Source organism: Gymnoscopelus braueri (genome assembly GCF_963280865.1).
Source record: "Gymnoscopelus braueri genome assembly, chromosome: 18".
Lineage (NCBI taxonomy): Eukaryota > Metazoa > Chordata > Actinopteri > Myctophiformes > Myctophidae > Gymnoscopelus > Gymnoscopelus braueri.
Window position 1 is genome coordinate 35,198,144 of NC_137618.1, and position 16,309 is coordinate 35,214,452.

Here is a 16,309-nt window from a genome sequence, read left to right on the forward strand (position 1 = left end):
CAGATTGTGCTTTGTTGGTGTGTGTGTGTGTGTGTGTGTGTGTGTGTGTGTGTGTATGGCCGTGCAGGAGGAATGCCAGCTCCTGAGCCAAGCCCAGTGACGGAGGAGGGGCTTCTGCTGACCATCCGAGAGGGATCCACAGGCCGCAGTATGGAGGCAGACAACACCGCCAACAACATCCTGGCCTCCGTCAAAGAACAGGTGGGCAGCGCTCCTGCTCGGTCACACCACCTAGTCTGTGCACGGCGGCATTGATCGGTGCATTACGTCCCTCCATATTACGACTCTGATTTATTAAAACCACCAAGCGTGCGATGAATCATGCATGTGTTCTATTGTTATTGACAAGTGGGAATTATTGACAAGTGGGAATTTCTCATTCTCTTGTCAAATGTCTTTTTCGCTGAACAAATGTAGAAGGCATACTGCAATTTATGACTGCTGCCGTGGGTGTGTGTGTTTGCCTGTGTGCAACTGTGCATGCATGCGTGTGTGCCTGTCATAAGCGTCTTTCCCTCAGGGAATCCATAACTTTGCTGGATAAAAAATAGCCGGCATTACGCACGCACGCACACGCACGCACGCACGCACACAGGCACACACACAGAATCAAAAGTTTCAACATACCATTTACATTTGCTGACCCACAGCCAACAGGAAACAGGAAGTTCTATTAAGGCTATGCATGGGTTGATAAGCTTGTGTGTCCATATACCAAGTCGTCTCTGCTTTGTTTTCACTATTCAATGTGGTAAAAAGGGTTGGATTGTGCTTAAGCTGCTGATTGCTGCGGCTCGCTGTCATGGCCAGTCTCACATTGATTCACAATCAGAGGGGGCATCTAGAGTAAACAGAGTATTGAGCCTGTATAGGGACATGCTCTCTGACTCATTCCTTCTCTCTCTCTCTCTCTTTCTATCTCTCTCTCTCTCTGTTTTCTCACTCTCTGTCTCTCTCTTTGCGTTTCACCCCCCCCCCCCCCCCCCCACCCCCCCCCCCCCCCCCACATATACACGCACGCACGCACGCACGCACGCACGCACGCACGCACGCACGCACGCACGCACGCACGCACGCACGCACGCACGCACGCACGCACGCACGCACGCACGCACGCACGCACGCACGCACGCACGCACGCACGCACGCACGCACGCACGCACGCACGCACACACACACACACACACACACACACACACACACACACACACACACACACACACACACACACACACACACACACACACACACACACACACACACACACACACACACACACACACACACACACACACACACACACACACACTACGGTTGCCTTTCTTGCTGGCTCCAGTGTTCATATAGCCTGGTTTGGTTTCCACTTCAGGGCCAAATGCGGCCAGTCAGGCCTTACTCAAATATTACAGATTTTGCCCCAAAGCAAAATGTCTGTCTCTTTATTGTTGTACATAATGAACAAGGAGAGGATTTGACAGTTGAAAAAAGACTTCAGGAATTTTGGTTAGCCCTACATATTCCTTCTACGGGTGTGTTCCCATTGTTTAGACAATTCAATAGGAAGGAAGGAGCACCTGTCGATGTCACTTCCTTCCCTGGCGTGCTGCTCAGCCATTCGTCCAAGACTCGCTGATAGGAAGGCAGTGCCGATATCCTGAGCTTTGCACTTAGAACGACTGGCTGGAGATGTATGCCTCGGGGGCGAATTCCTGTTGGAGAACCGAGAGATGACTGTAAGTTAATCGTTCTCGGTCTTTAAGGGAGTTGGGAGAGACCAGAGGGAGCGCGAGTGAGAGGGAAGGAGGTTTATGGAGGTCATAGACTAGGCACGCGCGTGTGTGTGTGAGTGAGAGAGAGAGTGAGCGTGGGCTTCGTTCCCTCTGGTCTTTTTGCGAGAGGCTTTCCTGTGATTGTGGAGAGGCCGACCTTCGAGGGATCCTGCTGCTGGCATAAACATGCTAGCCCACCGTGCTGGAGCTGTGGTTTGGGGCTACTAGGGCTGCAGCTCAGGATGAGTGGCTGTGTGGTGGTGAGTAGTACTCTATGCTCCCTCACAGTCTCCCACATTTTTGGTACTTTATCTGCCCATCCATCTGCAAATTCCTCTCGCTTTCAGTTGTCTATCCGCCGGTATTTATTTTATTTTTTCCAAACTTGTCTCTACTGTGACTTTTACTGTGGTCGGTCAGGCTTTGCCTAGATGCCCAAACAAGGACGTACTTGCCAGCAGCACTGCTTTTTGATTGCGTTCTCCCTGTGTGTTCATTTGGACCGAAGCCCCCCCCCCCATCCTCTCCCGCCTACTAACAGGGCTCTGTGTTGTCTGCTGCTAATGTGAGAATTTGGCTCTGTCACTCTGCAGTTCCTGGTTATTAGAGTCCTGTCTTTGCGCCGCCGCTTTTTAGTGCATTGACCCACCATCTGTGTAACACATCCATAATGGCTTATGATAGACCCAATTTCTGCATACTAATGCCAATGTTTTTTCTCTCTGCACTTTCCTGCTCCTTTTGGGCTGTTGGACAGCAGTTTTCATGTTGGTTCAGAATCAACATGACACTCTCCCTCTCCAATATTCATAATCTTCTTGTTACAAATTACAGCCAAAGGGGGCGATTCATGGATTATCTACCCTTATCTATTTTTTCTTTTTCAATCTGTTTCATCAGAAGTCTAATTGTAGAAGTAGAAAGCTGCAGGAATGGCACTCTGCCAGTCGGTATGCCTGCAGTCCTGTGGATTCAGCGATAATGAAGTGTGCAATTACTATTACTTCTAAGTTGATCCTCAGAATACATGTTGAGAACTATTTCGCTGAAACGTGTCCATGAGATAAGAGAGCCTTGGCATAAACTGTTTGTAAGGTATATGTTACTCTTTATCAGCATATCATTTTTATATTATTCATTCCTCCTCCTGAACGCAAAAGAAATCTGATGGATAACAGTGCAAAGAGAAAGAAGTCATGTTTTTGACTTCCTTTCCTCAGACCTTGTTTTCCATCTCCTGCTCTTTCAGCTGGAAAGAGGGGGGGGGGGGCAGAAGGAGGGGAGGGGAGGCAGCCGGCTGTGTCAGTGAAGCAGAAACGTCAGACGTTCTGTGAACCTCCACCGGGAAAATATCGAACACGGCTGAGAAAGAGAATATGCTCCAGAATAATGTAAAGGAGGAAGTGACAGAGTGTGTGTGTGTGTGTGTGTGTGTGTGTGAGTGTGAGTGTGAGACTGCCCTGCCTTGGAGGGTTGGCCACTTTACGGTTTTATAACTCTTGCCTTGCCGTGGCCTCGTCTGGCCTTGGCCTGGTTAAGGAGGAACAGGGTGGATCCAATAGAGTCAACAACAGCTGAGGAATTGTTCAAGCTGTGTAACATAGTATTTTTCTACTGGCTGGAATGATTGTTTGGGTGTCCAGACTCTGGACCAACCAAACACTGATTGGGGCAGTCTCTGGAGGCTTCTGGAGTATTTTCAAATCAATACTCTATTCAGTCCAGATAGTTACTGGCCTACAAGGGAGATTTGATTGGCAGACAGGTTTGATCGTATCTGGTAAATAACAACACATGGAGTACATAACATTTCTAGGGCTGCACATTGTATTGAAAGAAACTGAAAATCGTGACTTGTGTTTCACAATTATGAAATCATGAAACTTTAGGTAGCAGTTAAATTAGACATCTTTATTTGGCCAATTGTTGCACCATGTCCTCGTCTCCACCATTAGACATAATGTAAATACCCAGAACATTGTACAGCCCATCTCCTCCTCCACCAGGCTCACAATAACATTGCATTACAATACATAGCGTTTGGCCAAATATATGGCACCTCTAAGCACCTTGAGCAACAATTAAGTAATTAAGAAAATTATTAAAACATCCACCTATTTTTCCACCTAAATTCATTATTATGAATAATTGTGATGAATGATCATGATAACAAAAATAAGCAACATAATCAGGATGATATTTTTTGCCATAATCAGCCATAATGAGTTTAATTATACAATATCAATGGGGTGGATCGAAAAATGAGTGATGATGAGAAGAGATTGCATGTTAATAAACTACGGTAGAAAAGTGCTGAAACGTTTTGTCGGAAGTGCGTTAGCCCACGTTGTCTCATATTAATCTTGCAAACTGATCTCCAAGTTATTTGTTTAGCCAGGGTCTGAGAGTTTTGTCGCTCAGTTGCATTGAGATTTGTAACTTCACCAGACTGTATGTCTGCTTGGTTACATCATCATAATAACGTGGTGTTTAAGGGCCCCAGGCAGAATTTATTCAGTGCTGTTGTATTATTCCAGACAGGGAGCCGGAGAAGCTGACTGAGCAAGCATCAATGAATACGAGGTCAGGTCTTCTATAAAGTCCCATTGATCAGCCTGCTCTCCTGTTTGCTTCCTGCCTCTAATCCCAAAAGAAGAAGAAGGTGTTGCGACGCCTCTCGTCTCATTTCATCTTCCCTGAGCACGGCCTAAAGTATAGACACATCTTCAGTGGTCCCTCTGCATGGCTATTTTTAGTTATGTTTGTAGAACGCCATCAGTGGTTCTAGGAGGTTCCAAGAGCAAACTGTTCTGTATTATTATGGCCTCCCCAGGGTCCTACAGGAAAACTAACCTATGGTCCATATTCACATGGAGGCCATTTTGCTCTTATGTCATACCTGGAGGAAGGAAGGTGTTTAGTATCTTAGAGAAAAAAAACTCCAGTTTTCTATTGAAGCTGTAGTGCTAAATGTTGATTCCAGAGGCACCATAGAGCAATTTTTGATAAATAAGTGCATTTTAGGTGCAAAGTTCAACATTGTAAGCTCATCATGAAGTGCCTAAATATGGTATACGATTATCCCAAAATTGAGGCTCCACTGTTTTGAAGGGGTGGAGAGTAAACTGTCATCTCAGAAGTATACTGTTAGATGTTGCTGTGCTCATTTTCAATTTCACCTTACATGAAGCTTTAAAATAATTCTCGAGTGCAATCAATTATATATTTATTTTAATAAAACAAAATTTGAGCTAACACCAATCTAGAAATATTATGTTACCGTGCAGGAAGATCATGTTCCCTAGTTCCATAAGGTCAGTGAGTGTGTAAACTACTAACCAATCCCCTGCCCTGTTCTCAGCCAATTTGGAACTGGGCTTATGCTGTATGTATGCTACTAGAAGTTCTGCCCGCTACGCGGGCAGAATTCTAGTACCCCCCCCCCCTACCCCCCCCAAAGAAAATGTCGTTTGGGGGTACAAAATCATGGGATAAAAATAAATTTAAAAAAAACCCAGAGGGTCACACCCCCCCCCCCCACCCCCCCCCCCCCCCCTTAGGGGTCCCTGGAGACCCTGGGGTCTCCAGGCCGTGACCTACAGACACTGCGAAGGAAAACTGTGAAGCCACAGCCACGCATGCAAGATGTTGCACATGAATTCTGCAGCCGCACTGAGGCGCTCCAACACAAACACTCTGACATTAAGCTTCACACAACAAACATCAGCAGCACACACAAACATTCACCACAATGACAAACAAATTACGTCCGCGCAAAAATAAGCAAGGGCTCGCTTATTTTGGGGTTCAAAAATCGTGGGATAAAAATTTCCCCCAAAAAAGTTTTTAAATTTTTAACAGCGCATCGCCTCCTGCCGTCCTTCCTCTCTCTCCATCTCCGTGTCTCTCTCTCTCTCTCCCCTCTGGCCCTCTCTCTCTCCCTGTCTCTCTCTCTCTCTCTCTCTCTCTCTCTCCCTCCCTCCCCTCTGGCCCTCTCTCTCTCTCTCTCTCCCTCCCCTCTGGCCCTCTCTCTCTCTCTCTCTCTCTCCCTCCCTCCCCTCTGGCCCTCTCTCTCTCCCTCCCTCCCCTCTGGCCCTCTCTCTCTCCCTCCCTCCCCTCTGGCCCTCTCTCTCTCTCTCTCTCTCTCTCTCTCTCTCTCTCTCTCTCTCTCTCTCTCTCTCTCTCTCTCTCTCTCTCTCTCTCTCTCTCTCTCTCTCTCTCTCTCTCTCTGTCAGCGAAAATTCTGTCGCCGGTTCTCTGAATTTTTATTTTTAAATAGGCTCTGTCATGAATAATTGAGCACACATATGAAGTGAAACAACTAAATTCTATCCAAACGATATGTTATAAGTAAATTCCGTGCCTCAGAGAAGAAGTTTGAGAGCGTTTTATAAGCTAAAGTAAGAAATGAAGGCACTCGCACCCTGACTCGCACAAAACAATGGCTGGCGTTCGTCTTTTGTCGGCTGCACTCGGAGCCATTCGGGCTCACTCGAACTCGCCACCTGATTGGCCAGCTTTTGCTGTCAATCACAGAACGATGAGCGACGTTGCCATGTCCAGGTTTTGTAAGCGTGAAGTGGGTGTAAATTGGTTAGAGAAAGTGCGTCGACGCATGCGCAGTGGGCAGCTTTGTGTGTTAGGTTGCTTGTTGCTCACTTAGGTTGCTTGTTGCTCGCGCACGATCTGGCAACAGCGGGTTTTTTGGTCGGGTTTTTTGGTGGGTTTTTTGGTCGTTGCTTTCTTCAGCCACAATCGGGATTGTAGGTTAGATTAAGGAATGCAGGCAAGACCCCCCTCACTCCAGGTTCAGTGGCACTGTTCTCCAGGGAAACTGGATGTGTTTATAGCGGACGAATAAGTGTTTATTCTCCCTTCAAATTGTGTGGTTCACTTCTTCCCTGTGATATAAAAGTCCTGAGCAGATAATTTCTCGAAGTCCCGCAGCCAGCCACTTTACGTGAGTGTGTTCTCAGACCGTGAAAATGGTGCTGGTGTGGCCGGGGCTGATTTTGTGTGTTCTCATCTCTCCTTAGTCCTTAGTCATGAGGCTGTGCCCCCTTAGAGAATAGTGCTGTAAAATAGTGCTGTAATTAACTGTGCCTAGGCATGCCTATCTACACCACAGAGTATGGCAAAAAGGGCCTCTCAGGCATGCCACACCATGCGGTTTCAAAAGTCATCGACTCCTAGAAAACTCTACAGTGGAAATTCCCCCACTTTTTTGGAGTCCATTACACAAGAAGAACCCTTGTGCCTCTTGCTTTTTCTTCTGATCAATTGAAGTACACCCTCTGTGACCCTGCTTTTGTCTGGATCAACCACCACGTGCGTACACACTGTACACAAACCAATTTTAAGGTTCCTTTACGAGCTCATGGGTTGACCTTGCTTTGAGTACTACAACTTCAGCACCCTCTTCAAGCACTGATGAGCTTGCTGAAATATTACCCACTCCAGACTCCGCCGTGCAGTCCTTTCCCCTGTCTGATTTTTAATGAGGCCAAAGTGATCTTTTTTGTATAAGTGACCCAGCTCGAGGTGATGATAGCAGCGGACACGGTTACGTTTTTAGGCAGTGATAGTTTTGCTGTTCTGGATTTAGTTTTTTTGCGCTATAAGTCGACACGCACTGACATTTTGCACCTTAATCCCATGTACAATGCACTGACTTTTGTCTTTTTTATTGTTTTTTTTCTAGGACCTTAACTGACATCCATAAGTATATCATGCACAGTATACATCTGCTGCAATGCTCAAGCACCTTTATATCTTATCTCAGGTGCCATGTGTAAATATGTAGATAACTTGTTTGTTTTTTTGTTCTGGAAATAACGATACGATGGAACTATGCACGATAACGAATTTCACCCACTTTTTTACTTCTGTAAACCAGTGATGTGACAATAAAGCTGATTCTGATTCTGAAGTGCAGGAGAAAGGTTGAGTTTGCTCCGCCGGGCGATAGTGTCCGTTCTGTCTCCATAGGCAAAATAAGGCCTCTAATTACAATCGACTGGTGAATTTCTCCATTTCCTCAGGGTCTTATCTGCTTTCCTCTACCCCCACTGCCACGGCTGTGACACAGACAAGGAGAAATCTGGAGGCATAAGCATTCTGGCCTCGATTATAGTAATAAAAATGGAATCCTGGCTCTGAGCAGTTACCCTATGGGGGGAGGGGGATATAAAAGGAGGAGAGAGATACAGGTGAAGGAGGGATGGAGCTTTTTCAGAACTGCACAGGAAAGAGAGAGAGACATGCGGGGAGGGATAAAAGGACAAAATTGAAAGATTGATGGAATGAGAGGCAGAGCCTGAGATGCTGTCAACTGTGAGATCTCTGACGTTCTGTATCACTGTGGCAGAGGCAAACATTTTGTGCGTGTGTGTGTGTGTGTGTGTGTGGGGGGGGGTAATAATCTGCTCCCAAAGAGACGTGATGTCAAAGGACCAGTGCATTGGAGCCCAGGCACAGCGCTGTCGGTTTGAACCTAGCCCTGGGATGCCTCGCTCCACCTGTCCTGTTAATCCTCATCACCATCAATGTCATTATCATCATCATCAGTATGGTTGTCATCAGGCCACACAGCAGCCTCACTCATCAAGGGAGTTGCATGCCCAGGACGGTGGAGGCATGGTGAGCCGCTTTTGGGCCGTCCTTGGAACGGCACATCCAAGGAGGAAGTTGGGGGTAGTGCACTCGGGTTGCCTGGAGGGTTTGAAAATTAGGTTTTGAGACTCTTTAGGAATGCCTCCCCCCTTCCCTCTCCCTTTTCTCTCTCTCAGATCAAGGGCACTGGCTCTCCATGGGGGCCAGGCCTAAGGTATCCTTTCCAGCATCATTGCCCGTATATCGTTGTTCACTACAATAACTCCCAGATTGACAGTCGCTTGATTGCTGCTTCTCGTCTTCGAGACCCTAGAGCGGATTTTCTTTTTGTGTTGACACAAAGCTATTGGTCTCCCAGTGGAAGTGTCCCTTCACAGGTCTATGAATTGTACTGGGTATGTGATTGCACCAATGTGGCTCTCTGGCTTTTTTGTTCCAATCCAGGTGACACTGATTGCCTTTGTGTTACTTTCATTTACTAGTAATAAGCCTCAGCGTTGACATCAACAACAGCAGCCTCATATGGTAACTTTTTGGGCGTGAAACTGCCTGTAACCAACCAGGCAAAACAATAGTACTGCTGTGAGACTCCAGTGGATCAAGATACCCAGTGGAGGATGGAGTGTTCAAATCTTCTTGATTCTCTAAAAGGTGAACCGATAAGATCCTGCTGTGAGTAGAGCTATGGTAGACTGGGATCAATTTGCTTTGCAGGTTGCTGTCTGGGTTTAGAGCAGATCCGGAAATTGTGCATGCATATGTGTGTGTGTGTGTGTGTGTGCAAATTACCGGATACAGTAGGCAGGCTCTAGACCGGATCAGAACACTTAGCAGTAAATAGAAACCAGGCTTTCAGGTATGGTGGAAAGCCTGGTGACACGAGGTTAGAGCTATGGTCCTGAGAGAGACTTGTCCAAAATGACAAACCAAACTCTTCATAATGACACACAACATGCATTTGAAGCCAAGTTGAACTTAGACGTCTTCTTATGTGTCTTAACTTATATTTCTCTGCAATGCCATTTAATTCTACATGTTCACAGTTGTCACAGTCAGCTGTTTGCAGTTGTAAAACAGGAAACCATGTTGGCAAATTCACAGTGTACAAACTAATGCGAAACTGTGTCAGGGTAGCTACTAGCTAGCATAATGTAAACAAGCACTCAATAAAGGCAACATAACTCTGGTTGCAGCATTAACATGGACAACTAGGTTATCCCCGTTCTGTTGCTCTTCCAAAACAATTGTTTCATTGTCTTGCTTTTCAGTCTGGGGCAATATGTTGCGCGCCACTTTGTCTCCCTCCATTATGTGCTACCATTATGTGACTGAAATTCCCCTGCGGGATCAATAAAGGTATCAATCTATGTATCATACATACTGTAGAAAATAACAGTAACCCTTTGATGAGAATACACGGTTCTTATTGTTCCAATCCCCCATACTCTGTCCCCTGCGCCTCCACAAGCTGATCCTCCGACCTCCTCCATGTGTTGTTTACATTCTTGTAGAGGCACTCGTGTCGGTTAGTCAGAGGCATCAGCTAAAATGAGAATCCAGGGAACTCTGTGGTGACCTCTGATTCTACATAGCTGTGGTTTTTCATATATGTACACATGGCACATGACAACAGGCTCAAGTCACACAAAACGGAAGGGAAAATCATCCCTGAAGAAGAAAGAAGAAAACACATTCTAGAAAATGGGAATCATTGGGCTGAAATTGTAGGGCCTTTTGACAGAATTCTATCGCCCCTCTCCACTCCATTCTATACAGTGTTTCCCTTCACTTATTTCTTGTTGCCTACCTTTTGGCTGCCATAGCCCCTAACACAGTTCACAGCTCCTTTAATTACATTTTAATGATGGGTGGGGGATAGGGGTGGCAAAGGCTCATGGGGTTCATATGTGCCAAAGGAATGTTTATCTGTAATGTAGCATCTCAGATTTGTCAGACCACATGAGACTATCCTACAAGGAAAAGAACATTTAAACTAGTGTAAACACAAGTCTATATTCATTATCTCATACTAAAATTAGAAAAGGGTCCATTTTTTTTGTCCGCCGTGCCACTCCTCTGACCACAACAGTTGTCCAATTGCCTCCAAACTTGGCACAAATATTGGTCATAGGGTCTGCCCTAATACTTTTTCATATTCAGTTTTCTCAGAAAGTATACATTTATATTCATATTTCATTTGTGGCCCATATTTTGGCCACTAAGACACCGGCCACTAGGGCACCTGGAGCCATTCAGATGAAAGAGTTGTGCCATCGCTGTTCACTCCATTGACCCACAAATGTAGCGTTTCTCATTGGGGTCAACCCTTCTATCGCAATGGCTCTGGAATTGTAAATATGGCTGCTGTTTATTTTCATCAATAATCTCTGATGTGCTGTCACATAATGTTCTCAGACATTTTGTCATATATTTTTGGGGGCTTTTTCTGCCTTTATTGATAGGAAAGTAGGCTGACAGGAAATGGGGAGAGAGATGGGGGGGGGGGTGACACACAGCAAAGGTCGTCGGGATCGGGAGTCGAACCCGCGACACGCTGTCAAGCTGGATTACCAACGTATGTGATATGTGCCTGGACCCCAGACATTTTGTCATTTCTGGTGACAGACAGTGAACAAAGTGTGTGCAATTTGTCTCCATTAATCGGTTGTGTTTGTTGTAGCCTAATTGACTAATAATGACCAGAAATCACAATTTGGTGTCTCTGTATAATGCATTCAAATGGCCCACCAGGATCCTATGCTGTAACTAGGTAACTGACAGTAGCACTACAGTGCTGCAGTACCATTAAGGGAAAAATCTATTTTGTATTTATGTAGGCATTTTAATTTTATTTAGAATAAACACAACCTAACATGAGACTGTTAGAACATTGTCCTCCCTGTAAAGAAAATGATTGGACATAGTTGCCAATACATCACAGCTTTTTCTAAACAGCCAATGCAATATTTTAGACTCCCTATCTCTCCTAAAGGATTACCTGTCTTTGACCTTCTTTTCCATTTGTGTCTTCGACTACAGTATGTCACTTTGCCTTCTAATCCTTTTTTTCTGACATAAGGGAAGAATTTTAAAGTCATTTTCACAAGTCTGTAAGCTTCATCCTGTAAATGCCTGTAAATCCACATTAGAAATCTGCAGAAGCCCAGGCAGAAATGATGCCGCATTGTAAACTTGCTATTCCATTATCTGTGTGTGAATGATTTTTCATATTTCTGTTTATGGCTGGTTGTCACTTATCAGCTTGAATAAAGCTGTATTGCAGCTCTGGGTGCCGAAGCAATTCTTTTCTTTCCCATTCTCTAATAGCCCTGACTGCTGCAGAATGTGCTCCATCACTTTATTTCACCCTACAATTTGAAACAGCCTTCTCTGTCTCCATCATCTTTATTAGCATTATGTTGCACTAGCATGACGTTGCAGTCGCTTTCCTAAAGCCTGGGTATTTTAGCAAGGTGACATTGTTGCTGTTCCAGTGAGTAATTACGCTGTGTGGTTCCTCCAGGTCTGGTCACGCAGCTCGTCCAAGAGGCCCCCGTCCCTCAGCCTATGTCCCAGCACGCAGTTTGCTGCTCGGACCCTGTTCCTCTTCCCCTGTCCCTGCTGCTGTAGTCACTCACCTCCTCTTAACCTTTGCTGTCACTCTCCCACAGTGTGCCAGGGCTCAAACTGCTCACCAGAATACGTCTGCCACACACTGCAGCGAGAGTCCACAACGGTCAAGCATCATTGCCACTTAATGAACAAACATATTTCCAGTCGATTTTTGTCCTCGGCAAAGGGGAAACTCCATCTGCCCCAGTTACGCAAAATGTTCCTGAGCATCGCTGTTATCGCTAATGAACATTGCAGTACTTTGCTTCCAAGCCAGGAGCCAAACCAGACTGCTACAAAAAAGGGCTTCTTGCCCTGTGCACTTTACAACAGACTCACATGGGCAGCACCGGAGGTAATGAGAAATGATGTAATGCCAGATAAGATCTGTAGCCTTAATTAATGTTGGGATTTGGACATGGACTGGCCAGGATGAGCCAGAGATTACGGTGATGTATACCTCTGTTACTGTCTGCTCATGTGGAAGAGGAGAGGTGCTGAGTCGACAAGAGAAAAGTGAGGATCACAGTGTCCACCAGCACTACATCATGCCTACATCAAGCCATTGTATTGGCTGATGCTGTGGTGTTCATGTTCAAGTTCCATGTTGTTTCAGGCCTCCTTAGGTTAGGTAGAAAATGAAACTATTTAGGTTAAAAATATAGTATTGTTAGCAGTGTAAAGTTATTCTCAGTAACTTTTCTTATTGATTTCCTAGTTTTGTAAAGTTGAAATGTTTGAGCTAAGCTGTTTTTCTAACCTAATGTGTTATGCACAAGATTCTCTTGTTTCATTTGAGCTACAGCATATCAATGATGTGATGGAGTCCATTGCAATGTAATTTTATTATGGCTGTGCCGTTACATCAATGTTTCAAGCCCCATATTATTATCCATACAGTATTTCCCCATTAGATAGAATAGATTAGCCATTATACCATCAATCTCTGTGTTTGTGTCAGATTGACTAGGTGTCGGGTATGGCATTACTCCACGATGCCCGTACAGGATTGGATTGAGGAGTAAGTCTATCCTGTTGACAGTTTAATGTTTTGTGTTGGCTACAACAACCCTTTTTAATTTCATTAGAAAGAAAAGGGCTCTGTGCTGTGGCAGATAGTTTTAGTTTACTGCTGCCAACAGGATGATGAATGCACATGGCTGTTTGCTTAACCATCTGTTTGTCTGCATCTCCCAAACCGCTCTTCCATGAAGATAATGAGCCAAATTACATGGTTTAACATCGTAGGTTTTTGTTTTCACCATCATCTTCTTAATTGTGCAGTAGCGTTACATCTTGAATTGGACAGGAAAGAGTACATTCACCATCACAAGATTCACATTTTGCCAAAAGAGTGGCAGGGAGGGAGAGACTTTTTCTTTTCTCAGTCTTCACTATCATACAGCCAGACTGGACTAACCAAGCATTACATATTTAATGTGAGTAATGTTTTTAAGCGCCTTCCTAAAATTAGAGGGAACACATGCCAGACCAAGGTGCCGAGACGTGGCATCACTACCTCTGGTTGTCTGTGAAGGGTGTGTCCTGGCTTTGACTATTTATATCCGTTTAAACCCTGAGTCATGAATAGCAAAATGAAAGTCTCAGTCACTTTCATTTTGAAGGTTTGCTGCCTTTGATCATACTTATTTTGTCTAACATCACTTTTATTAGATTTTTTACATATTATGGAACAAATCTAATCTAATTCTTAAAGGCCCTTTGCCCTCTTTGTTTTCGATGTGTTACTTTAACACTGTTTTTTCATCCGATGTGGTCTTGTGGGCATGAAATCACATGCCTGCCTCTGGCTCAGGTGTGTCGTTTGACCAATTATTTTTTAGAAAGATGCCTGTGTGTCATGTACCAAATGCAAGGTTTTCATCACATAAACAGTCTGAAGATACGCTTTGTTTGATGGATGCCTGATGCTTTTTGAAGAGCCAGCATCCTCTCTATGGCAGATCATATCTACATATGAAGAATTTAGTTCCTGCTCTTACAAAAGGGACTGAGAGCAGAAAATGTACTTAAAATTCTACATAATTACATTTCCTGGTTAATGGATCCTGTTTTTACAGATAATGAATGATGAACTGCAGACAATTGTTCTCTAAATTGAATATATGACATTCTGGAAATAAATGTAATATTTTAACACCTCTTGTCTTGGTGTGCTCAAAGAAGCACACTTTTCCAGTTTAATGTGTCACTTGCTTACAAATTATCTAGCAGTCTTTACGCAATAGGCCCTGTGGATAACTGTTGTCCCAGGTTTCCAGAAAGTACCTGTTGCGGTTCAGTTTACTCTAGCTTCATTTGACTGGTTCAGCAGCAGATTTGAACTGGAAACGCATGTGAAGGCCTCGTATGTGTTTCTGGGTCAAACCTGATGCAGAGCCAAACCTGATGCGTAGCCAATCAAACGAAGAACAGGAAGGTTATGCCACCTTCCGGAAACCCGGGGCTACAGTTACTGTATGCACAGAGTCTATTGTGATCTCTGGTCCCAGGCAGTCCAGCTAGTAGTTAGAAGAATGTTTTAGTCACAGTACACCGTACCTTCCATCTGAGTGGAGGTGATGAATGGCTGGTACATCATACCAATGAACACTGTTTAGCAGGCATACAGTATTGATGTACACTGTACACTACCCCAGGGCAAAACACTGCCCACACTCGTGTCACTGAAATAATGTAACGGCTGTTAAATGGCTTGTTGTAGCATTAAATAAAAATCATAGCATTTTTACCTACCGGTAAGTTGGATTTGAAATAGGTTGTGTATTATTCATTCTTTGGGTCATAGTGGTTGTGGTATTTATTTACTGTGTAAATGCAATATGTTAAAATACAAACTTGTTATCTTTTTCCTCCGGGTCTAATTTCTTTACCTGGTAGGGTGGACATGGTTGAGCGACACGGGTATCTGTTGTCTGAGCGTTGCAACTTCTAAGCCTGCACGGATTACCTTTTAAGCCTGATTTATACTTGATTGTGTGCCGGTGTCGTGGACTGAAAACATCAGATCTACAAGCTCAAAACGTGGCGCATTGCGATGCGTTGTGAGCTTATAGATGCGCGACCAAATATAAGTCAGGCATTATCTGTCACCGGCAATTTTGACAATCTAGAAACTGCAGCTCCTGTTGCACAACATTGACTTCAATCTGGATGAGAGAATCAGTATAATACCTACAGTAAAATGTAAATGTCCCAAATGAACGCCCATGCCGGATCTGTTTGAGCCTGCGCAATGAAGTGCAGGTTTAGGCCATTTTGGTCCATGCTGCTGAAGCAGCACAGCCGGCGACAGCGAGGCCAAGGGGCCTTTCAGGCGAGTCTTGTATTGTCAGCATCCATTAGGATGGGGTGGGGTGTGGGTTTTCAGTGCCGCGTGTCATCTGTTTGTTCTGGACCCGGCTAGGGAAGCGAGGCGACAGGATGTGATTCAGCTCTGCGACTCTGGGCTTGTTGGTTCTGACAGGCGCACACAAACTGATGCTCATTGTGCCGGTGAACAATGAAGCTAGTGGCCTTGTTGGTATAGGACAGTCGGCCACTCATTGTCCCCTGCCTCCTTCCACGCTAAGCCTGGCACTGCTGGGCCCGCATGGGCTAAATAAGCATAGGCCTTGTTTAATGGTCATTACTGCTGCGCTCGGCCTGACGCAACAGATCATTAAGCTGAATAGATGTGTCCTATTCTTTGTCAGGGCCAAGGGCTGAGAACACAATGAATTATGCGGAGCAGTGGGTACAGAACAAATCTCTCTCCAGGGCGATATATAAATCCCACTTAACCACTTAAGTTCTATATACTTTGTTGTACAACACATAGAGAAAGTAGCCAATCTTGTAGATTTTTTTTTTTGACAATTTTTTAAATGTATTCGCCTATAATGACCTTCCCAAAATAAGGCTGAAAGTTGTTAAGGGGTGTGTACCTTGCCCATGTTTCACCAGAGTAGATCCCTTTTTTGTTCCACGAGTATGAAGCTGTAGCATCTTTATGTCGCGCGGCCCAACATTTTTTTTGCCCTCAAAATTAAATTGTCTGAGATTGAATGCCTCCAGGTAAAACACTCTGCGTAGGGGCAATACGGAGGCTTCTATCTTTTTAATGCAAGATCATTATGGATCTTTCAAAGGTTAATATCACAGATGTTTCCTTTGCACTTTCCAATCAAATGATTATGTTTGATGTAACGATAAGCTTAATTTATACTCTGCCCGGACCGCTGGCCTTGCGGTCTGGGCACCTTGGCTCTGATAGCCTGACAGCATGTCGCGGGTTCAATCAGCGGGATGGCTCG

The 16,309-nt window shown here is 44.8% G+C and overlaps 1 protein-coding gene across 2 annotated transcripts in view; it reads left to right on the forward strand.

Moving 5' to 3' along the window:
• The window catches only part of LOC308073850 (plakophilin-4-like), a 98,329-nt gene that overhangs the window by 21,552 nt on the left and 60,468 nt on the right, over nt 1-16,309 (forward strand). For both annotated transcript variants that reach the window (XM_080413034.1, XM_080413035.1), the window contains exon 2: nt 68-201. In XM_080413034.1, coding sequence (XP_080269160.1) covers nt 73-201 — 129 coding nt within the window. In that variant the 5' untranslated portion in view covers nt 68-72. The remainder of the gene's footprint in view (nt 1-67; nt 202-16,309) is intronic.